Source organism: Melanotaenia boesemani, chromosome 6 (assembly GCF_017639745.1).
Source record: "Melanotaenia boesemani isolate fMelBoe1 chromosome 6, fMelBoe1.pri, whole genome shotgun sequence".
Lineage (NCBI taxonomy): Eukaryota > Metazoa > Chordata > Actinopteri > Atheriniformes > Melanotaeniidae > Melanotaenia > Melanotaenia boesemani.
In genome coordinates, this window is record NC_055687.1 from 16,808,663 (window position 1) to 16,832,416 (window position 23,754).

Sequence of the window (23,754 nt, forward strand, 5' to 3'; positions counted from 1 at the left end):
AGTGACTGATGTCCCACCTCAGAGTTTGCACCACTGACTTTGGATTGTTGTTTTTTTTTTAACAATTTTACTTTAATACTACAGAAACTACATTTATCTGAAAACAAATGGAAAGACCTCATTAGATCACCACAGGCTGCTTGGCAATTTGGCAGTTTAATTAAAAAGGAAGTTATATAATTTTACAAATAACTAAAAACATTAGAAGAAGGCTTTGATTGTCTTAACGCAATTCTTTGTGAGAAAAGCTCTTTGAGCATTTAGACAAAAAATATATTTTTTACAAGTTTTATCAAACTGAGTGAGGATGGGGAAATTGAAAAGTTACATGGAAAAAATAGTGGAAGAGAGGATGGGGGATAGCCTGCAGATAAGTGAGGAGAGAGGAAGGCAAACTACAATAAAGTGAACTATAGTTCAAAAGTAACATAACAAAATATTTGAAGTCCTCTTCAGCAGTGTTCTAACCTCACTTTGACTTGGACTGCAGCTCCCATGGTGCACCTCTCTTCTGTAATGCATTTCAAGTGACTGGTCAGGAGCCCCTTTTCTTCAGCCCGTCAGGTTGTAGTGTCAAAATTATAAGAATAAACAGTGCAACGTGGCACCGTAAGTTGATTCTACATTTGATTTGGCTTAAAATGTGCTCCTTAAAAATAAATGTTGCAGAAACCAGACCCAGCGAGCAGAGGGTTATGAAAACCTTGGAAATCCCTGGGACAGGTTGTGGTGCGGGTGGATTTCAGACCTCCACCTGTCCCTGTGTCAGATGGGCCCTGAGCTGCTGGGCTGCGCTGACGATCTTCCTCTGGTGTCCCAGCAGGTTCACGCCAAGATGCTGCACATCTCTACGGGAGAGTTCAGGTAACACTTCAGGTAACAGGCACTTTATGTGAAGCAACACAAAATAGTTTCATGGTTGTATGTAGTGAAAGGTTGTTCTTAAGCAGATTTCCATGTACAACTAGTGATTTTCATGGTGTCCTAAGATACAAGCACATGCAATGTGAAGTTAATGAGGCAAATATTTACATTTGTGAATCACAATCTTCATTTCTAGAAAAGTTGGGAAAAATCTTTGAATGTTACAATATCTTAAATCTGTCATTTAAGTCAGTAAATGTTAATTTCGCAGACACACATAGGTAAGAAATATTTTTCAGTGGAAAAAAAAATTGTTTTGGAAGATTTTACAATCAGTTGGTCAATTAATGACAGGTGAGGGTGCCAGGATTGGGTATAAAAGGAGTGGGTACAAACGGAGCATCCACCAAAGGCTCAGTCTTTCCAAGCAACACTGGGCTGTAGTTTACCTTTTTTGTTCCAAACTTAAAAGAACTGTCAGTCAGTTCAAAATATAGCTGTCAGGGCAATATTTCAAGGAACGTTGTTTTTTTATGTCTACAGTGCATTATGTTGTGTAATGGCTCAGGGAGTCTTGCTAAATGTATAAAGGTCAAGGATGAAAACCACTGCAGGATGTGTATGACCTTTTAGTACACTGCACCAGAAACTGTGCTGCCATGACTTGTATAGGCACATGGCCTCAGGAGTGCCTTGGATATTCATTTTCTCTCAGTGGCTTTAGAAATGTAAACTGAAACTGTGGAGTTCTGTGAGGTAGTCTCAGATGGACAGAAAAACAGTGGACATGTATTCTGTCAGAACAGTGCCCATGGCATTGATAACTTTTTTTGAAATATTTTTTTATTGCTCTGATACAGAGGCAAGTACTGGGATTTTTTACAAAGACAAATGCCACCATCAAGATGAAGTCTCTTCCCAGGATGTCCGCAGTTATTCAACAAGTTATCCTACATGATTTCCAACAGTGCAGCTTCATAATTTAGATTTTTTTTTAAATGAGCCTGCCTGATATCCAGGTCTGTTTCTTATTAATAATATATGACACATCTTGAAGAGGCGAGTCAGACAACAAAAGCTATGGACTACTGTGCAGCTTGCGTATTAAAAATTAAACAATAAAATAGAATGGTGATATAAAACAATTATGAACATTACTCTATCCCGACTTTTGTTTTAGTGTGTTGCTGGCATCAAATTCTAGATTTTTTAAAAAATTTTCTAAATACAGTGAATTTTGTCAGTGAAGAGACACTAAATTGTTGATTTAAGTTTTGCATTTCAGAAGTCTTCCCAACTTTTATGTAAATGGGGTTGTATTTCTTTTAAAAAAGATAAAAAACACAACACTCTAAAATTACAATAATTTATTGTATACTCACTCCATAGTGAGTCTGCTAACTCTGTCTAATGTGTCCAGGTGCGCTCGATCGAACTCATCCTGATATCTCTCCATCCTCAGCGCCTTCAGCCAATCACTGACCGTTGCCACTGACGATAAGTCTGTGGGGGTGGGACTGAGCAGTGGCTGGGAGCAGCTTCTGTAAATGTCAAAAACGAGAGCACGAGAATTCATAGCTGGAGCAAAATTTCCGTCACCTGCTGCCTGAAATGTGTTTTGTAGCAGTGTTTGCAGAAGCTGCCAGCTCACCGAGTCGGCTCCGCCTTGAGGGAGGCAGGGTGCCTGATGAGACGATCCAAAGAGGATAGGAGTGAGTCGAAGCCTGGCCGGTCCCCTCGTTCTGCTTGCCAGCACTGAAGCATCAGAGAGTGGAGGGCAGGGGGGCAGTTGTGGGGGGCCGGGAGCCGGTACTGATCTGCAACTGCCTTCATCACCTGACAACAGAGAGGAAAGCATCAGAAAAGTAGTACATATGGTTCAAGGAGTCTTGTGTGACTCACTTCCATAAAAGGCCACTGATCACTAAGGGCTTATTAGAGTGACTGAGAGAACATTATGTAGATATCAGCTGTTTGACATTTAAAGAACTATTAAAATATGCAAGATTTAGAGTGTGTTTAATCAAGTACTGCAGCATAATGTAGATTTTAAGCTACAGTAAGTTACTCACCTATGTAACAGTTTTACAGTACTTCTTTAGACTACATGACTACATAGGAATATATATATATCTATATATATATAGATATATATATATTAAAGTTTAAAGTTATATCTTATTATTTCACTCTCTTTCAAAAATACCATTTTAGCATTATCTTGGCAGGTGGAACATATTACCTATTACATAATTAAAAATGTTTTCCATACATCCTTTGCTCAGAAGCTGATGGTACTAGAGATGGCAAGAAGAGATAGGACAAAAAGATCAAACAAATGCCCTTATGACTGGCAAATAACACCTACACCTCAAGGTGAAGGTGCTCAAGGACATTATCACACTCTATTAAACTAACAGAAATCTGTGCTTCAGGATTTAAGTGCAAATGTAGAACTCACTTACTGAATATAAATTCTCCTGCTCTGGTAATGTTTTTGTTTACCTCTTGATTGCTCATGTCCCAGTATGGACGCTCTCCATACGACATCACTTCCCACATCAGTATGCCAAAGCTCCACACATCACTGACTGAGCTGAACTTGCGATGCTGGAAAGCCTCTGGTGCTGTCCACCTCACAGGAATCTTACTGCCCTAATGGAGGACAAATGCATATAGACACTTCTATGTTTTTAAAAGACCTTGAAGCTGTGGTCAAAGAAGCTCCAGCTGTGATGGAGCCTTAACTAGGCCATTATTTATTACGATTTGATTGAATTAGTCTTTAAAGTGCACTGAGATGACATAATTGTAAAGTGGTGCTATACAAATAAAGTTGAATTGAAAAAAACAAACAAACAAAAAAAAAAAAAACAAAGGAGCTCCACATCTGAGAACCTACTAGAGAGGCAGTGTATGTAGGTATGTTGTGGTCCAGGCCCCTCATGAGTCTGGAGAGGCCAAAATCAGAAACTTTGCAGACCAAGTTGGAGTTGACCAACACGTTTCTGGCGGCCAGGTCTCGGTGGACAAAATTCCTCTCAGAGAGGTAACGCATCCCTGCACCGACTCCCCTGAGCATCCCAACAAGCTGAAGGACACTAAACTGGCCTTCATTCTCCTGTAGACAGCAGGATGGAGGAAGCAGAATTGAACGTTGTAGTTACAATGGGGTGTTACATGATGCAATCATCAAGTGCATGTCAAACAAGAAAACGACAGTGTGATGTTCTCTCACCCTGAGGAAGGCATCAAGGGGGCCATTCTCCATGAACTCAGTGATGATCCTTTCTGGGGGGATTCGAGTAACAACACCCTCTAACTTCAGCACATTGGGATGGTCAAATTGTCCCAGAACACCTGCTTCACTGAGGAACATCCCCCTCTCTCTTTCAGATGCCCCCCAGCGTAGAGTCTTCACCGCAACCAGCACTTCCCTGCGGCCAACAGGACGGTAACGGCCACGAGAAACCTCACCGAACTGGGCTGTACCGGAGAGGAAGTGAAACCTGTTAAAACTGTTGACAGTTTTCACGTGACTACCAAAAGAGAAAAGAGAATATCAGGCCTACCTGCACCAATCACCTCCTCAATCTTGAGGTGAGTGGGATCTATCTCACGGGCAAATTCTTTGACGGCCTCACTGGGGTCCTCATATGTAGATGGGTCCACATAATACTTTACGCCACCTGGAAATCAAATCAATTCTTTGGAGCAAATTCTGGGCTTTTGGAGCTCTTCAGCTTTCACATTTAATTACATATTTATTACAAAAACAATATATTGATAAATATCAGTTTCATATTCATAAGAAAAAAATGGAGCCACAGATGAAATAAGATAAAACTGACATGTTAAACACCCTCTTACTTTTACCATAGAGGAGTAAAACACCCCGACTAAAAGGGACAAAACAATCTCAAATTGTGCAGATACAACTAAAAGCTGTTGAAGGGATTTTGTATGAGTTTGTTTTTTGTTCATCTTGTTTGTTGATTTGGTCATTTTGCATATTTTTTCTTGTTTTTCTTTTATTTCTTTAACATTTTGTCTGTTTTTTGTCATTTTGCATCACACTTTTTGCCTCATTTTATTTACACTACTCATTTCTTGACATTCATTTACTCTTTGTGTTCATTTTAGAAATGCGTTTGACTGCTGAAGGTCTAATTTTGGTAATATTGTGTCTCATTGGTCTGAATTTTGACTAATTAATTCTTTAAAGTAATTTCCTAATCAACTGAGTTGACTTTCCATCTCTTTGTACTTATTTTGTGACACAGTTTTTGATATTGTACATTTTTGATTTTGATTATTTCCTGACATCTTATGTCTTATTTTGTTGCTTTGTTTCTGCAATACATCATCATTTTGACAAAGGTCCAAATGCCCCGTGACCTTGTAGCTTAATGTACATAATATATGTGTGTATATATATATATATATATATATGGTATTTCCTCTCTTTTGTATGTGAAATAATTAGTTTCATTTAAACATCTATTGTTTTAATCATACAAAACACCCTACACAATTTTAATTTCTACCAAAATAAAAAAAAACACCAATTGTCTGTTTTGTTACAAAACAGTTATATGTAGCCTTTTTTGCACAAAACAAATATCCATTTTAATTACATAAAAACAACGCTATTCTATTACCTTAATTCAAACAAAAGTAAAAAACAGCCAATATACTCACCCCTGTTACTAATGTACCGCTGAAGTCTGTCACTGTACGGACTCTCTCTCCTCTTGCTGTCATGTGAAATAAAAAGTGGGAACTTGCACATTATAATAACACTTTAAACAAAGATCATACGTATGATTTAAAAGCCTACCTGCGAAACACAACCACGACCACAATTGCTGCCACAACAAGAAGAAATGCTGCCCCACCCATCACCGAGCCCACCAGCAGAGGAAGACGATTCTGGATTTGCTGTGAGTGCTCTTCTGCAGGAGAGTCAAAGATGGTCATCACACACATCATCTCAAACTCCTTAGTTGTTTCTAGAAAATATTTATATAAAATCATTAATTCAATGTACTATTGAATATCATACTATAAAGCAATTTGCACAGTAAATTTACTTAAACTCTTACCAGAGTTCTTTTTAACACTACCTTTCCTTATATATGCTGCTTAAATGCATCATATAAGGCATAATATGATTTGTTAAATGAAGTCCTCTTCTTTTTAATTTTAGTGCTAGTTTATTCTATTATTCAGCTTACAGGTTACAATAAAAAGTGAACAAAAATGAGTGCTTGCATTGTCTTGAAAGTTGTAGTGATAGAATCTGAATTGTGCTGGATGCAGGGGTAAATTTTAAGAAATTTAACCTAAATAATCAAAGATAAATTATAAATTAGATGATGGACATAACTAATAACTAAATATAGGAGTACTTTCACGGTGACAATATGAATATCGTGACAAACAATGAGCATTTCAGCATAATCAAATGCCCCCTTTCAGCCAAGTGTTGTGTGCTTTAAACCAACTCTCTCCACCAGTCAGACTCATCACAGATGGCGTCACTTTGTCCTGTAAGATTCAGCATCAGCTACTGAAGAGAGGATGCAAACGTGCCAACACACATTTCCATTTAAGCAACAAAGAAGATTAAATACAAAAACAGCTCATGAACGCTCAGCTGAAAGAGTTGCTCTGGTGCTTTTGAGATGTGTTTAATGCAATGTTTTGAACAGATAACATTAAAATCCACTCTGACTTGGTTTAAAATGTGCTTTTACACTTGTTCCAGTCTCTCTGTCATGTTCTTTTTAGTTAATGACTTATTTAAGAGTTTATTCTTATTCTCTTAAACAAACTTTCATTTCAGTTCTAAAAGCCTTCTTGCTCTAATTATGGTAAATTTCACCAGTTTATTTGCATGTCACAAATGTGTTGTACCCAGAGGTAGCGTTGTGAAGTAGACAGTGTTACTGTAAGGGCCATAGCCTCGTTCATTTCGAGCTCTGATCTGGAAGGCGTAGATGGATCCGGGAATCAGAGAGTTGATGGTCACTGTGTTGGTTTCGCTGTACATATTCAAAGCGCTGTCCACATCTGAACCCTGAAGGACAACAATGAAAAACTTTAAAGAGGGCATATTAAGAAAACATAACTTTTCTATGTGCTTGCGAGCACATGTTTGGGTTACTGAAGTTACTTTCAAGCCAAACACTAGAGAAAAACCCAACCCTGTCAGTTTGTTTGGGGTCCCCTTGATATGAAAATGTGACATCAGAGCAGTGTTCTCCATCCTCCTCACTTTTGTCTCCTTCACACTTCAAGTTGAAGTCATGCTGCATTCACTGTACTTCAGTGAATGCAGCATTCTCATTCTTTTGCTATTTGCAAATTCTCATAAGGAACCAGTTGTTCACTTAAGAAAGAAGCTAATAGGAGCTAATCGGTGATTTGTTTGATGTTTTATATTTAGATGAGCAAATACAATTTCTAATTGGTGTTCCTTATCCCCCCCCCCCAATCAGAAATAGGAAACTTGGATTTGCAGTCTATATAAATGTACCTCCCTCCAGAATAAGAAACACAAACAAGCTACCTGCTGGTCCATCTTTAGCCTTCTTATCTGTGTTTCTGGCATTTAACAACCTGGGCCAGTTTAACAGAGAACTTGTGACAAGATGAGCTTGGTTTGCTGGTAGTGTTAGAATTAGCTTTCAGGGTAGGTATGCTCTTTCAATTTGGATCCGGTTTGTGGACACATCTCAGTTAAAACACACCCCTTGGAAGAGGGGTGGAGATTAGGGGTCAGTGTCTGATCTCTGCAGACCCTAAAATGAGTTAAAGGAAAAGAGCTTTAAAATAAAAAAAAATGAAAAGGAAAAGTTTTAATTCTAACCATTGAACTTTGACCAAGGAATGTTGGAAATATTTCATAAAGACCTCAGGAAAATGTTTCCACTTGTGAAAAAGGACATAATATCTCCTACAAGTAAACCTGATTATGAATCTGTTCATTTCATTTTAAGAGTACAAGCATGACAAATATGTTTAGCAAAACATGTGTGTGTGTGTGTGTGTGTGTGTGCATGCCTTATCATAGTATCTGAGTTGGTACTCCAGGATGTCTCCGTTGGGTCTGTCTGGCTGAGGCCATGAGAGAGTGATGGAGTCTGGAGCACGGCTCAACTGGTGCATCATTGGAACTGTACTGGGAACTGTGAGAGACAAGAGATGGATGATCAGCCAAACCTATTTCATAATGTACTGAAGTGACATTAACCACATGGGGGCAGTGTTACAGTAGCTTCAGGGGATGTTTAGTATAGCCTGAAAGTAAGTTTTATGGAGCACCAAGCCGGATCTCATTACAGTCAAAGTGCTGGCTGGACAGTTCAGTTAAAGGGGACATTCCATTCATTTAATCAATAAACTCTGGGAGCACACAGAGATTTTATAGAATTTGACTAACTGAAACTCTACTTAATCGTGATTGGTTTCTTGGAAAGCTGTGTAATGGTGCACTTGGACTGCACAATGCCCAATTCTCCTCTCCTCTCCCCACTTTTACTTTGATCTCTCTTTTTGTCTGTCTCTTTGTCTTCCTATCTCTCATTCGTTCCTTTCTTCCTTTACTGTGAATATAATGAGATCTGACAGGATACTGTAACCTCGAGCAACCTCCTGTCCAAAGAGCGCGAAAAGAAAAGATGGAGCTGAGAGACCGAAAGGAGAGTGGGAAAAGAACCCCCACACAGACACGCACACACAGTATCCACACAATCATCATCATCATCATGAAAGAGGAAGGGATGCCCATTAGAGCATCCCCTCCTCTTTCATCTCATATTTTCATCCTTTCTGTCCCATTCTCACCTGACTGGCTGGTGGTGAAATTGATGCTTGTGTATCGAGCTGGAAAAGGACTCAAAGCTGACACCTCATTCATGGCTTGCACCTGCCAACAACAAACATAACTGTGACTTTTTTTTTTTACATTTGGATGAGAAACAAAGACAAAAAGAGAATTTCCCATGGCAGGCCAACATATACTGGTAAATGGGAAACATCTGGCCATTATGAATAAAAAATGAGATATGATTTAGTTGAGCCATGCCAGGCTAAATTATAAATGTGTATATTTGCTGATGTGGAACTTATGTAGTAATACAGCACAGATGTTCTAGCCCCCCGCCCCCCCTGCAAATGATAAAAATACTTCACCATTCAGAGAAATGTCTGCTTTCATTGATAGGCCCTAACAGGAATCCAATAACAAAGCATGAAGTTCAAAGCAGCTATTACTCCAAATCCACAGTTTTATACTTTTTACCACAAGATTATGGTTATTCCGCCGCACCTGTATGAGATATGTGACCCTGGTTAGTAGGTTGTTGAGGGTGACTTTGGTTTGTTTCAGGTTGGTCTGGGAGGGGCTGAAGGTGACACCCTCTCCACACCAGGAGCAAGCAGCCGGGTTGGTGAAAGTGGGTGAAGGGCAGATTCGACAAACCACCCCATACCACACCTCACTGCGACCTCCCATGTCCACTGGAGGGCGCCACCTTAACGACACCCCACCATCTCCACTCTCGTACTCCCAGGTCAAAGAGACTGGAGCAGATGGAGGAGCTGAGGAGAACCAGAAAGATATAGAGAATGGTTGGGGTTTGACATCTATATTTTAAGCAGTGGACACTTACATAATGAGGTCATTTGAGTAGCTTAATACTTTTTTAATACTTTTAAGTATTTTTTCTCTTGGTGATATTTAAAGATTCAATTATTTATGATAGAAACTAGATTTTGGTCAGTGACTGTGCATCTCTGTTCTCACAGTTTGAGTCAATGACAAATAACTCCACTGGGGTCTCTTGCACACGTCCCAGAGAGCTGGGCATAAACAAACACACAAAGCTCACTTGTGCAGGAAGAAGAGTTGGCATCACTGGCCGCCCGATAAAAGCCGCTGCGACATTCACACACACTCGATCCCTCCTGGCTGGTTCTGCTGTTGGATGGACACACGGAGCAGGGAACAGAGCCAGAAAGAGATTTGAAGTAGCCCACAGGACAGGCTGCAAAGAGACAATAAGAGGCACAAAGATGGTTGAGTATTTTCACCATGTAGAATCACATGGTGAAAGGGATCACACTGTAGGATGTCTAAGCTATAAGATGCTGAAAAAATGAAGATCCCACCTGAAGTTCTGAGTCATAAAAAAAAATCCCCATAAGGTAAATTATATATGTCAGAACAGTTTGAAGCTGAAAGAAATATGAAAAGTGTTAGTCTAAGTTGAGTTGTCAGAACAGCAGCTTAGGTACTCTTACTTACTTGCTCTGGAGCTCTTAACTGTATCATGCCCTTGTCATCTCTAATGAGCTGTCACTGAAGAACTGATGTAGTTAAAAAAATCTGTACATCCTAATATCCATGACATAGCAGCTGAAAACTCAATGATACCAAATAAGTGAACCTTCAGATAAGATTATTTTGCAAACTTTTAATGTAGATTTCAGTTTGTGGTAATAATTTAATTGATATTTAGTCAAAAAAAGAGAAAAGATAAATATAAACATGGACTCTATTGAAGCCGTTCACCTCATATCAGATTTTATTTTTCTGGAGGGTTAGCCTGGAAATAGTTTGTGACTAGGTCAGCTCAAAATTAGCCACATACTTACGGTATATGTAATCTGTTTTTCATTTGGACATTTTTGTCCAGAACTGAACCAGCAGTGACTGGTTTGGAGTTCAGAGGCAATTTCAGCTTGGCTTGTGGTTCCCTTTGGTTCAAAAGTTCAGCGTAGTCTGTTGTTTGTTGTTAGCTTTGTCCAGCACTATCATTTACAGAGGAAGTGGCCTGCGTTTACAGAAAGCAGTCGCCACTTCATTAAGATAGGCCATTCTCACACACTGCACATTATAGCTCAACTTAGCAGATTGAAAACAGTTCAGCTCCATTCAGCTGTAACCCCCTCTGTTGACGTAAAAAAACATCAAATTAGAAATTTTATGAGCTTTAAAGGAGCTGACAGGCAGACTTTGTCCAATTTGGAAACATTTGGGCTAGACATCCCCCTCATTGCACCAGACTGAGCAAAATAGCCAAAATAGCCAAGATCCAAAAATTTGTATTTAAAAAGCCAAAAAAAAAAAAACTTCATTTCTACTTAATGTGATGTTACACTTTTTTTCTGTTTTACACATTTTTTGTAATATATACATATATATAATTTAATAATCTAACAAAAGGCAAAAAAAACCCTCAATAATCTAATAAGGGGATATTTAAAAAATAAATACATTTAGCAATAGACAAAGCTTATTAACACACTTACTGGCGTTTTTTTGGATAGTGTTTTAATCAATGATCTATTAATGTAAAACACATGCTGAAAGGATGAGTTATAGTTAATAAATGCATTATGACTTTCACTGAAATATTAAACAGATTTTATTAAATTTTCAAACACTGAATTGCATGTATAATTTCTGTCACCTATAAACGCACGTATAAACAACATACTTTATATGCAGGTTGTTGTCCTGATCTGATGTGTGTTTAGGGTACAAATTTATAAAAAGCAATAATTGTTACTGTCTACTTCAGGACTGCACAACACCTACAGTAGGTCAATGCGGCTGCTGCATCACCTCATGCTGCAGCCTGACAGAACCTCGAGTGCTGGTCCTAAGCAGGATTACCAGAATACTGACTCTACAGCCTCCAGGTTGGTCAGCTGCCATTTTTACACTCTGTGTGAGGGTGTGTGCAAGCATCTAAAGTAGTGTCCACTAAAGGTTGCACCTTTCAAAACAGGGTCACTTTGTCTGTAAGGTAAATGTAGAGTTTTTGCACCTTATATTCTCATGCTGAGACGCGCTCTTGTAACATTCAGTGTGTAAATGGCACACCTGATCCCACCAGAATCAGCAGCTTAAAGGAAGTATCTCCTCATATGTTTTTAAACAGCCTTGAAGTGCTTTTTAGAATGGAGGATGAAAGAGGATGTGTGTGTGTCTGGTCCTTATGGTCAGTGGGAGTGAACGTCTGACCTTATTTATATAACCTTGTCAAGATCATGTAGTGTGTCTTAAGCTTGACATGCCGAATGAGTGTGGTTGCATGTGTGTATACCAGATGATGGTGGGACAGTGTGGGGAAAAAGAAAATAAGGCAAGATGTGAAATAGGGGAGGAATGAACAGATAAAAGGCTTTCTGTGTTCTCACTTGTTTCTGAGAGCTCACTGAGATATCAAACAGGTGTGAAGAGAGGAAAAGGATGCAGAGGGGGGAGAGTGGGTGTTGAGAGATCAGAGAAAGGAGGATGACCAAAGACTGATATAAGAAGAACAGTGGGATTATGTACATAAGCATATGATGATAGTTGAAAATGAGGAAAATGAAAGGGGGAAACATTAGGAGGACACAAGAGGAGGAGGAGATGGGAATATAACTTCTTTCATCATTTATGTCCCAGCTGTGCATTACCGGATGTGTTCTCTTACGGCTCTGACATAAAACACGACTTTGCTACAAAGCCTCTCATCACCGCCGATACAAGCTCCAGCAACTCAACCCTCCTCCCCTCCTCATCATAGCCACCTGATCACAGCAGCCAATGAGAGTGCGAGCCCTCTGCCCTCTTGCTTGATCTGCAACCCCCACCTTCCCCCCGGCTCTATCCATCCATCCTTCCTCCCTCCCTCTTTCACAAACTACCAAGCTGAGACTTCATCGCCATTATGGCCAGAAAAACACACGCCTTAACTTTAGAGAATACAGGAGAGATGAGATAAAGGTGTAAAAATAAAAATCCACAATCAGACACAAAATGTTGTTCATCAGGGTGGAAGAACCACCCTGCAAGTTATTCTGCAACTACTTGAACTTAGAGTGCTGATTGTTTACATTTGTAGAGATACCAATAAAAATTGTTCCATAACACAAAGAAGTAGTGATTTAAAGGCAATTAAGTCCATAAAAGCAAGGGACCACAGGAAGACTAGAAGATGTAAAATATTTATAGACCGACAAGGGGAAATGGATTAGTTTGCCTCATGGGAAAGATAGAAAAAGAGATGATTGAAAGCTTAAATGATTTCCATCAGTGATGAGGAGACTTTAAAAAAAAAAGATACCAGAGGTGAGTAATTTGATGTCAACATAATACACTGCTATGCAGATCACTGACCCAATTTCTTTCTCTCTTCCTCTCCTCTTTCATGCACTCATTCCCTCTTTTGGCTCCCAGCGTAATCTCTCTGTTTTTCTCTCACACACAAAATGAAAAACCCACACAAACACATAAGCTCAGTCACAGATGCAACCACACAGCAGGAGAGATGAGTACACACATGTAACCATGAGAGCCTTTAACTTCGCCTCACCAGCCCTCATTTATGCTACTTTCTTGCATTCTGTGCAGCAGGTGGACAGAAACAAGCTAACCTTGTGCAGCAATGTTCACTATTTTCATTTAAGCATCAACATTCCTCTGCTATATGTAATGCTACTTTACATTTATTATTTTATTAAAGCAAATAATCCCTGTAATCTTCAAGCAAACAAGGCACTTATTTATATAAATTAATACAGTTCAGACAGTGACAAAGAAAATAATTTCTGCTCCATTCTGCACGGTGTATTTAGCCTAATTAGTCGAATTATGTGTTAGATAAATCCTTCAAAGGATAAAAGGCTTATTAGCACCCACACACTGAATATTGGCCCTTGTTATTTGCCTCATAAACATCCATGTAAAAGAAAAGCTACAAACAACAGAAATAGAATATCTAATGCAAATTACCCTATTAGCCGAAGAGCTGCTCTTTAACTGGGATATTTCATTCAACTTTTGTTAATTTGCCTCTTAATAAAATAAATGACAAATTACATATGTTCTAACTAGGAACTAAAATCCCCCAAAATCAGTCTATGTAAAAATAACTGACTCGGGGTCAGTTACTTTTGCATGGACTGATCTTTGGGGAATTTAGTGTGCACTTATGTCCTCATCTTCATGTATTATCATTCATAAAGATAATTATTGGAGTCAGACAAAGAGATTTGTCTTCTCTCTGGGAGCTTCAGGTTATTAAGAAAGCAAAGACCATCATCAGTGATCCTCATCACGTGTTGTTTATAATGAATTTGCTTTGATGCCATCAGGCCAGCGCTACCATGCTCCTTAAAGGAGAACCAACAGCTGTTTAACATTTATTCCTTCTGCTGTAAAACTTCTCAACTCTGACAGCAATCTTTTCAAATGAAATTTACTCTGTCATTGATTTATTTCAGCTAACAGATGTCCTAGCCTGCATCCATCTTTATTGTTTTATTGTTTATTATTTATCCTATCTTCCAACAACCTCATGGATACTGTGTACTGATTATGTTTGACACATTGCACTATGAATGCTCACTGGTGTCTGTGGTAAGCTGCAAATGAGTTGCCCGAATGGGATAAATAAAGTTTTTTGAATCTGAATTCAGCATAGTCCTGATTTTGGTACTCAGGTTCTTTAACTCTGATTTGGGTCCCTGTGAAAGATTTCAAGGGTTTTAGCAGCTAAATGCTTCTGTATTTGCTGGCCAGTGACTGTGTTATTTTGTGTTTAGCAATTTGAGAGCCTATCAATTATTATCTGCTTACGAAGTCTCTATGGGCAACAGTCAATGTTTTAGGGCTTCAGCAGATGTCTGTGACTCTGGATAATTAGCCAGAGATTTCCCGAACTGCACTACAATTATTTGTTGAATGCAGATTTTTTTTTTTAATAAAAAGATAATGCATGTATTTTTTCCCCTGCTGCAACTAAATTCGGCAATACTTTTCAGATGGCAGACTACAAAATCGGCCTGCAGACTCTAGAGATTAGATGCTGAAGAGAATTATGACACTTACGGTATCTCACATAAGTGAGTGCACCCCTCATATTTTTGCAAATATTTTAGTCATTCTTTTCATGAGACAACACCATGAAACTTTGTTATACAGAATATCAAACTATGGAAACTAAACTTTAATATTCTGTATGTCAAAGTTTCATTGCTATAGTGTTGTCTCATAAAAAGATATATTAAAATATTTGCAAAAATGTGAGGGGTGTACTCACTTATGTGGGATACTGTATGTGAGTACAGAGCTGCAGCCCTTTGCAAAGTGTTGAAAAGTCAGCGAGTTAGCAGATTAACCTGCTCTCCTTCAGAGGACATTAAATGCTGTTTCAGTCTTGAAAGTCTTGAAACTTTCATGAAATATCCTGGAGGAGTGTCAAGTGAGACAACAAATGTCAACATTCACTGTGGACAGCTTGATTTTCCCAGCCAGCCCCTGGGTTCTCACACCAGAAGATCATTGACAGAGACAATGTGTGAATGTAGCAGTTAATCTACCAGATCATTTAATGTAAGAGTGTGTGTTTAGGCTGACCTATAATTTGCTTTCCACAGTTTGTTGGAATTGATATTGAATCAGAGGGAAAGCTGATATCAACAGATTATTTATATGCTGTAATAAAACAGGGATTTAGCTGCATGTTTTTTGTTTCACATATTGCCTCCTTTAGACAGGCTTGCCCCTTCATACCCTCCATCGTCTTTTTAGCTGTGAGAGCTCTCAAGCAGACAATTTCACACTCTGAAATTTGTGAACAGCAACTACAAAAGAAGTACAGACCAAGTTGTCCACTCCTGAAATTCTCCAGAGGCTATGTGTGAAAATGGTAGAAGAGTTACCACTAGTACATGCTGCTAAATGAAATACTCATGCTGTAGTGCACTTAGTGTTCTCCTGAAATAATTTTGCATTACCATTTAGGAGGGATACTTGTGGATTAAGCCACTGGACTCTATTCTGATTTATTTATTTTTTTTGTTTGTTTTTATATGTATCAAGCATCTTGTGAATCCTAGCCATATAATCTTTAGTTTGCACTCTAACTACCTACTGGTCCCACCACAAACTGAGCAACTAACACAATAGAATGTTATGCTCATTTAGCTTAAAGGATGTGCTTAATATTCAAACCATACACTATTTATTATTAACCACAATGCTGAGTCAATGTTACCACACAAATTGGTTTAATAATTGTTTGTCAAAGTGAGGTCAACTGGCTAGTGGTGGCCCCTCCAAAGTATTTTAATAGTGTTTGGGATCACGACATGAAACGCCTGTCTGATTTTACTTTAAAACTACCTAAAGTTTATTCTGACTTACTAGCAACCCTGTCCCAGAGGCTTTTCAGTCAGCCCCCTTGTCCTGTGTGAGTTAGTCAATCAGTGGTGACTGTTCTGCCACCCCATTGTACATCTGACCACTGCACCCTGCAGATGACCTCTTCCTGAAGAATGTCTGAGGTTACTGGAAGAGGAAGGTTAACCCTACTCCAGAAGAAAAAAGAACAGCTCCCTAAACCTTCTCTGGTCTTGTTGAAACGGTGGAGTAATCTTGTGTAGAAATCTGGGGTGGTATATCATTGAGTCCATTGTTTAGATAGAGGGGAGGAGCGCCTGCAGATTGCCTTACCATCAGTCCTTAAGCAGGATGTCCTGACACAGTTACATCAGAAACACAGACACCAAGGCGTTGAGCATATTGAGTTGGTGTGGCAGTGGTGTAATTGGCCTGGGAAGTCCACTGACTTCTAAAAATGGGTTCAAGCGTGGCAGGTTGCAAAAGACACAGGACCTGTGTCTAGCAGTTTCATGGGTCACTTGGTAGCCTCCAGGCCAAATTAGGTTTTTGTCATCGATTTGGTCTTGTTGGAACTTTCGCCAAATTGGTTGAAGAATGTTTTGGTAAAAACTGATGAAATAGGCTCTGCTGATGGAATGGTTTCTTTAGGTTTGGTGTTCCAAGTCAGATTCACTCGGACCAATGCCGGAGCTTTGAGAGCACTCTAACTTAGCAGCTTTGTCACTTGTATGGGGTAACAAAGTTTCATTCCAAACCATCCACCAGGCAATAAGCAGTGTAAAGGTTCAATAGAATTCTCCATAACTTCCTGTGCATCTTACTGATTTCTCAGAATTGTGATTGGGCTTCCTGCGTTCCACAAATAATGTAGTGCTGTAACAGCACACCTGACCAGGGCATTGGTGAGTCTTTTGTCTTATGTTTGACTGTGAACCCCAGCTTCCTGTGGACTTTTTGTTGGTGTGCCAGGTGAAGGACTGGCTGATTAAGCATCAGGCCAGACTTAATGGGGCTTTTCAGCATGTCCAGGAGCAATTGCCAGTTGGTGTGCCATATAAATCCAGGACCTCTGGAGCTCAGTGGTCTGATTGATCCATTGCTCCAATGGATGACTTGCAAAAGATCAGGAATGTGCATCGTGACATGCTGAAGGCTCAAGGTGGGTCAGAGGCTGTGCCTATACCCCTTCAGTCTCCATCTCTACCACCTCCAAAGGGTGAATTATGGTTATTTGTCCCTGACACTCCCGCACCATCATCTTCTGGGACCTGGGTCCACAAGGCCCCATTGGTCAGTGTCTAATGCACAGTCTGCCATCTTTCAACCTTGGTGCTAGCTTGAGGTGTACTTTAAACATCATCAAGGCGCCGATGCAGCTGGCCCAGTGATTCCGATCATCTGTGATTGTGGTGGTCTGCTGGCCATAGTTAGAGTGGCCTGCATCGCACAGCTTCACCAAGTGAGCTGGTTCGCCTGATTCTAGCAGCAGTAACCTGGCATCAGGCCAAGTTATCTTTACATTGATCCTCCAGCAGAGTAATGTTTAGCTGTTGCTCTTTACCTCCATCTCTATGAAGAGAGGCTGCGCTTCTCTCAACGCCATACAGGTAGGCTGTGTGCTGGAGTGCATTCTGCTCTGGGGCTCTGGATGCTTTGCTGCTTGGTCTCATCTTTATTTGACACAGTCTTTCTGGAGAATCACGTCCATCTTCGTCCCACTGGGCTGGTTTATTGCATCAGTTGCTGCTGTTTCAACTCCGCTGACATCTTATTAGCTCTTGACTCCATCTCCATGGTGACCAAGTGTACAGCTGGGCTTGTGCTGGTGGTCTCACCTGACTCATATGTTTTGATTTACTTTTGTATTTTTATTTGGTGTGTTTATTTGGGTGGCTTTATTAATTTGTTGTGGTCTATCTTTAAGTTTCTTTTTGCATATATTAACTTTTTTTTTTTTTTTTTTTTTTGAGTTAACAGGTTGTTTCTGATTGGTGACACTCAGGTCTCCATGCCTACTGTCAACCTGGAGAATAATAGTGGATTTGTATAGTTTTTTTTAAAAAAAATTATTTATTTTTTTTTTTTTTACATTATCCTGTATGTTTTAAGACAGTGTTTAATAAATATGTGTTTTTAAATAAAATCCATCTGTTGTCCAGGTGCATTGAATGTGTGTGTGAATGGGTGACTGTGATAAGTAGTCTAAAGCGCTTTGAGTGGTCAAACTGACTGGAAAAGCTCTATATAAGTACAAGTCCATTTACCATTTACCATCCCTCACGCCACATATGTAACAGTTGGTCTCAAGGAATGTAACAGCCACCACCCTAATGGTTAAAAATACACAATAATGGCACTTAATAAACCTGAATTAACATTTTATACTAGACATGCACAAACACAATGATCTTAAACTGTGAAACACAAGCCTCCAAATTTAAGCGTTTGATTTACCTAAATTCTAACTGTCTCATTAAAGCTTATTTGTCTATCTGAGAGTATTTGCAAATCTTTTGTGAGATGAGAAGAAGCTGTGATTCAGGAAAACAACGTGGTTTCCCATAAAATTGTCAAATGTAGTGAGTTATTTGGTGATAATGTTTGTGCAGATAATTTCCAAAACAATCACAAAAACTTTGATTAATTCTGCCTCAAATGCTGGAGAAAGAAAAAAAAAAAAACTTTGTCAAACCACATAGCTGATAAAGTGGTAAGCTGAAGTAGATATGTCTTATCTATAGCTACTATACCAGAAGCTGGACTGCACAAAACCCACCCAACCACCCATTCCAAAAAATAATCTGACAACCTCTGCTCTGACAACTACTTGTGCATGTAGATAAATTAAACCAGTATTTGTCTGCATGGTTTCACTTGCTGCTCGGTTTGGAATAAGCACAAAAATTTAACTTAAGATTAGTCTGTCTTCAAATAACACTTTCATATTAACTTTCCACAGTCATGCTGTAATTAAAAAACATTCTCCATAAAATTACAATTTAGTTCTTTTTTTTATTATTTCCATGAAGTATATTTGTTAATTGCATTTGATAATAACATGAGAGAATTAGGACTCATGAAAAGGGAATAATCATTAGAGGGCTTACTGTGACGCTCTAACAGGCTCAATAAAATCCTCCAAATGCGATTGATTTGGTGTGGCTGTGCTTGCTCGATTTGATTTATTATCTGTGCTTGGAAACATCCTGCAGCAGGCTCCAGCCAACATTGATCATTCATGTCACTGATTATTTCAGTCATCTACATTTGACCCCAAAGTGTTACATTTATTAATAGACTTGAAAAACAAATGAATGCCAACACCACTAATAGGTTTGGTAAGTGATAATGATGAAGAAAGAGCACATCATCACATTTTTACTTTGAGGGGAATTACTTTTATATTTGTAAATAAACTGCTTAGAACAACACCACACGTGCACTTTAACCTCTTCCTCTGACAAAATATTCTTGTTTCCTACCACAGTTCTCTTTAGGATACACAGTAGGGATTTTTGTGCTGAGTGGGGACAGTGCTTGACAAATCAGAACAATCTGACATGTGGATTATTTTCCTCTCATGGCATAGCTGTGTGCCAGACAAAAAATTGACATGGCACCAAATGAACTTGAGGCCCATTTGAGCATTTGGCACTAATCTTTGCCCCAAATCCTCAACGGTGGCTTAAAGGGAATCAAACAGATATCTGAGGATGATGTACGGCCAGCTCAGATCAGCCCAGGAAGCCCAAAATTAAAGGACTGCTTTATGTTTGACTGAACAGGTGTAATCATGTCATATGCTCAGTCATTTTCAGTCTATTTTCTCTGCCTTTTAGTCTCTCCGGTGAGGTGCAAATATCTAACGGGAAATTTATCCTTATGTTTGTTGCCAGGAAAAAACTAGCAGCTGCTGCAACAATTGATGTTTCTGTTCTTACCATATATCAAACTACTGAAGACGAGTTGTTCTCCACAACTGCCAACTAAACGTCACCCTGATCATGCAGATTCTTTCATATTTATTACTTTTTTAAATGAGCTTGAGATTTATTAGTAGTTTAGGAATAATCTTTTAATGATTATTTAATGTTTGTTTACAGAGCACTGGGTGTAGTTTTGTAAATGTCCGTTTTACTTGAATTTATCATCAGTCCAAATGTTATTTTGCTGTCTGACAGCAGGACAATTAAGAGTCATACTTGTGATAGATTAACAGGAGCTTGTTAAATTGCTCCTATCAGCTTTTCTCAGGTGAGGCGCTTTCAAGCAATTAATTTTCATTTACACCTCATTGAAATGAGGACCTTCTTTTCAGGACAGCTTAGATATATTTATACATCTTTTCTCAACACCTTCTCTTTATTAGTGACTGAGACCAGGCGTCTCACAGCTTTAAAAAGAGCAGGGCTCAGCTGGAAGAACAGGATCAAGTATTAACATACACTCACAAAAGCTTGTTCATATTTTTGGCTTTATTTTTATAGTCTAACTCTGTTTTAAACCAAAAATCTCAATTTACACTTTCACTCTAACCCTAACCAAGATGTTTTGCCACATTAAGACTTTGACCCTGGTCCCCAGGTACAAGACTACTCATGCTGACAAGATCAGTGTTTATACCAGAGAAAGTCTCGGTGTGTAATTAAGTCAAGAACACACATGCAACATGAGAAAGCAGATCGGTGGAGATTTACAGTCCACAGCTGTAAGCTGCAAACTTGGGCAATTTAGCATCAGCTGTTCTTTTATATTCCAGTAGTGGTAACCCAAAAAGAAAACTATAAATTAACTATGACACTCAATACCAGGACAGCACAGGAGGTTTACACCCTGCTGCTGTCAGTCATCTTTTTTTTTTTTTACTTTTTTTTTGCTTTGCAAATGGGATTACTGAGTCAACACCGGAAAAAAAGAGCAAAACAAAGAAGAATAAAAATATGCCTGGTGTTGTGTAACATTTCTGTAAGATAACAGATTGGCTCTTATGTTCAACAAACAAGCCTGACCCCTAAAATTCCTGAGTTTTCAGGAAGTTGTAATGCTGGCCAGAAACTTTTGAAGAGTATTATAATTTTTCCAGAACTCCAGGATTCTGAAAATCATGCAGTTACTGTCATCTCAGCTAGATTTCATGACAATGCTTTGATAGTTTCATCAAACTGTACCAAAAGAACTGTGCAGTCTGCACACCCTTTGTACAAAATAAAAAAAACTTTATCTAGCATTTGATTTAGCTAAAACGCCATAAAAATTACACTAGCTTGAGGGCGCAAATACTGTGCTTAGTGACTCATGTAGGTGTCAGGCACTATTAATTTACATGGTAAAAATTTACTGAAATAGCAACTAGATTAATGTAAATTATTACAATAGCAGCAGGTAAAAAAAATATATAAATAAAAGCTGTTTTTCTCTTGTGGCTGTGCTAACAATGTGTGTAAAATAATAAGCTTGCAGCAAGCAAATGTCAGCTAACTTCACGTTAGCGCTTCATGTCCACTGTGCTGAATGTGCTGCCACATTAAAGCACAATGAAAACTTTTGTAATTAAAGCTTGTAACCAAAAGTTCACTTTGTAACTATTACACATCTTTTATGCTTGATTCAAACGAGTACAAAGTTGTAAATGTTAGTCGATGCTCCCCTTTCTGGTAGGAACAAGAACCTGCTAGTATTAGTAATACTTGAAAACTGCATTGCCAATTAACCATCTGCCTCTTTTCTTTCCCAGGAAGTCAGAGAGAACAAAAATGTAATGATGCCAATCCACATCATTAGTCAGTGAAGTGATCAACAAAACAAAATCAAATGAGAGTTGGAACAAAAAGCTTGAGCAGCGTGGGCGGCAACATGTTTGATCATTCGTAGTCAGTCAGTGGACCTTTTTGCTCTGGTGGTCGAGCAGTTCTGAAGGGTGATTTGTCAGTAGGTATCAATCAAATGCAGACAAACACAAGTGGCGGGCCGAGTGCAGATGTAAAGCAAAAGAGCATGAAAACATTTTACAGCTGACTTGGCAGGATTGAGGATTAACTGTGCTGCCATTAGTTAGACTTGAGTAATTATGCCCACTAAAATTCCTTTGCGAGTGCAGTTTTTGACTGTAATCCTGACTTTCTGAGCCCTCACATGTATGTGGATAAAGTGAATATTAGCACTGCAGCAACATACACTTGATCAAACTCATGTTTCACAAAAAGAAACTCACACACCCTTTTACACGCTGTACTTATTACTCTTGAAATTTTTTTCCTGCTCACTTCTCCAAGTCATTAACTTGCATCCTCCTATCTTTCACTCTCCCCCTTTCCCATCTCTCCCTATTTTCCTTCTACTCCCCCTCTTTCCCCCTGTGGTTTCTGTCACTTGTTCACAGACGAGTGGCCATTACATCGCCATGACCTAAATGTGTCACATCCCTCTCACTATGGCTCTTTCCCTCTCCTTCTCTCTCCCTCCTCCTGCTTACTCCATATATCCCATCCTGTCTGTCTGCATGTCTCTCAAGTTTTTTGTCATTATCATGTTTGCCCCTTTGAGAAGTGTGAAGTGCTCTTTGACCAGTTTTGTTATTGCTAACCTCAGTGCAATCTGTCTGGCTCAGCTATCTCCTGCAGGCATCTTCTCTTTTGTTTCAGCAGAAAATTATGGGGTTAGCATTTGTGTCTATAAGTTTTCTTTCTTATTGTTTTTAGAATACTTGTTTGCTAAATTCCAGTGAGTACAAACAATGTGGATAGAATACTTTCTATCTTCTTCTCTGACCTGCCTGACCCCAATTCCTTCTGGTCTTTACATCAAGCACAGTAGCGCAATCAGAGTGACAGCAGCTCCTCCCAGTATTGATTCAGATGCTTCATATTTTGAGGAATAACGAAAACAAAACTAACAAGAGGTAAAGATGAGCTAAACCTTTGAGTGATGGTGAGTGGACATCTTTAGATATCTAAATTAAAATTTAGAAATTTATCACAGCTTACTGGAAATGAGGAGCACTGTTGTGAGTCTTTTTGTGGTAGACACAGTCAGTAATTTAGGTCATATAAATTTATCTACATTTTTATCATTAAAAAGAGAGCATCTTCACTTTCACAAATGGCAAAAACTTCACTGGCTAGGTCCAGTAAAGAACAAAGAAATACATGAAAACCAGCCTTGTCTGAGTACAATATGAAATGCCAAACATGCAGAATTATTTTTGAGACATGAGATATAAATTGTTTTATTTTTAAATCTCTGTAAACCAAGAAATTACTCTGTTCTAAAAAAAAGAAAAACAAAATACAAACGGCAACTGCATCCAACAATGCCATCCATAGGGATGACGGTTCTGTTGTAATAAGTACGTTTTTCACCCAAACATGACCATTTGATAACCCCAACCACCTAATGCTATCCTAAATCTGCCCAACAAGTGACAAGTGTTAGTAGCATGTTGTCATGTTACTGACAGAGCGTTAAAACACAGTTGTCCTATGCTGGTTTTGAATGAGTCCTGTGTTTGAAATACAATAACTGAAAGAGTTACATGTCACTGCGCCATACTTCTAAGTACAAGACACTGTTACGGCTTGTCTTCAAGAGTAACAAAGGACCTAAGTAGTCATAATGATATAATCTCAATATTTTCAGACCAGATAAGGACTAGTTAGCTCATACTTGAAAATCTGCTGTTCTTTGGTTGCAACTGGGAACAACTT

General features: G+C 38.8%; 1 protein-coding gene across 2 annotated transcripts in view; it reads right to left on the reverse strand.

Annotated features, from left to right (window-relative positions):
* ephb6 (eph receptor B6) overlaps positions 1 to 23,754 on the reverse strand; it is a 50,040-nt gene continuing 26,286 nt past the window's right edge. For both annotated transcript variants that reach the window (XM_041988679.1, XM_041988680.1), the window contains 14 exons: positions 9,762 to 9,917; positions 9,200 to 9,471; positions 8,716 to 8,797; positions 7,933 to 8,057; positions 6,784 to 6,946; positions 5,705 to 5,819; positions 5,566 to 5,621; positions 4,437 to 4,553; positions 4,103 to 4,350; positions 3,767 to 3,985; positions 3,370 to 3,519; positions 2,516 to 2,700; positions 2,247 to 2,405; positions 1 to 848 (listed from right to left, as the gene is read on the reverse strand). In XM_041988679.1, coding sequence (XP_041844613.1) covers positions 743 to 848; positions 2,247 to 2,405; positions 2,516 to 2,700; positions 3,370 to 3,519; positions 3,767 to 3,985; positions 4,103 to 4,350; positions 4,437 to 4,553; positions 5,566 to 5,621; positions 5,705 to 5,819; positions 6,784 to 6,946; positions 7,933 to 8,057; positions 8,716 to 8,797; positions 9,200 to 9,471; positions 9,762 to 9,917 — 2,153 coding nt within the window. In that variant the 3' untranslated portion in view covers positions 1 to 742. The remainder of the gene's footprint in view (positions 849 to 2,246; positions 2,406 to 2,515; positions 2,701 to 3,369; positions 3,520 to 3,766; positions 3,986 to 4,102; positions 4,351 to 4,436; positions 4,554 to 5,565; positions 5,622 to 5,704; positions 5,820 to 6,783; positions 6,947 to 7,932; positions 8,058 to 8,715; positions 8,798 to 9,199; positions 9,472 to 9,761; positions 9,918 to 23,754) is intronic.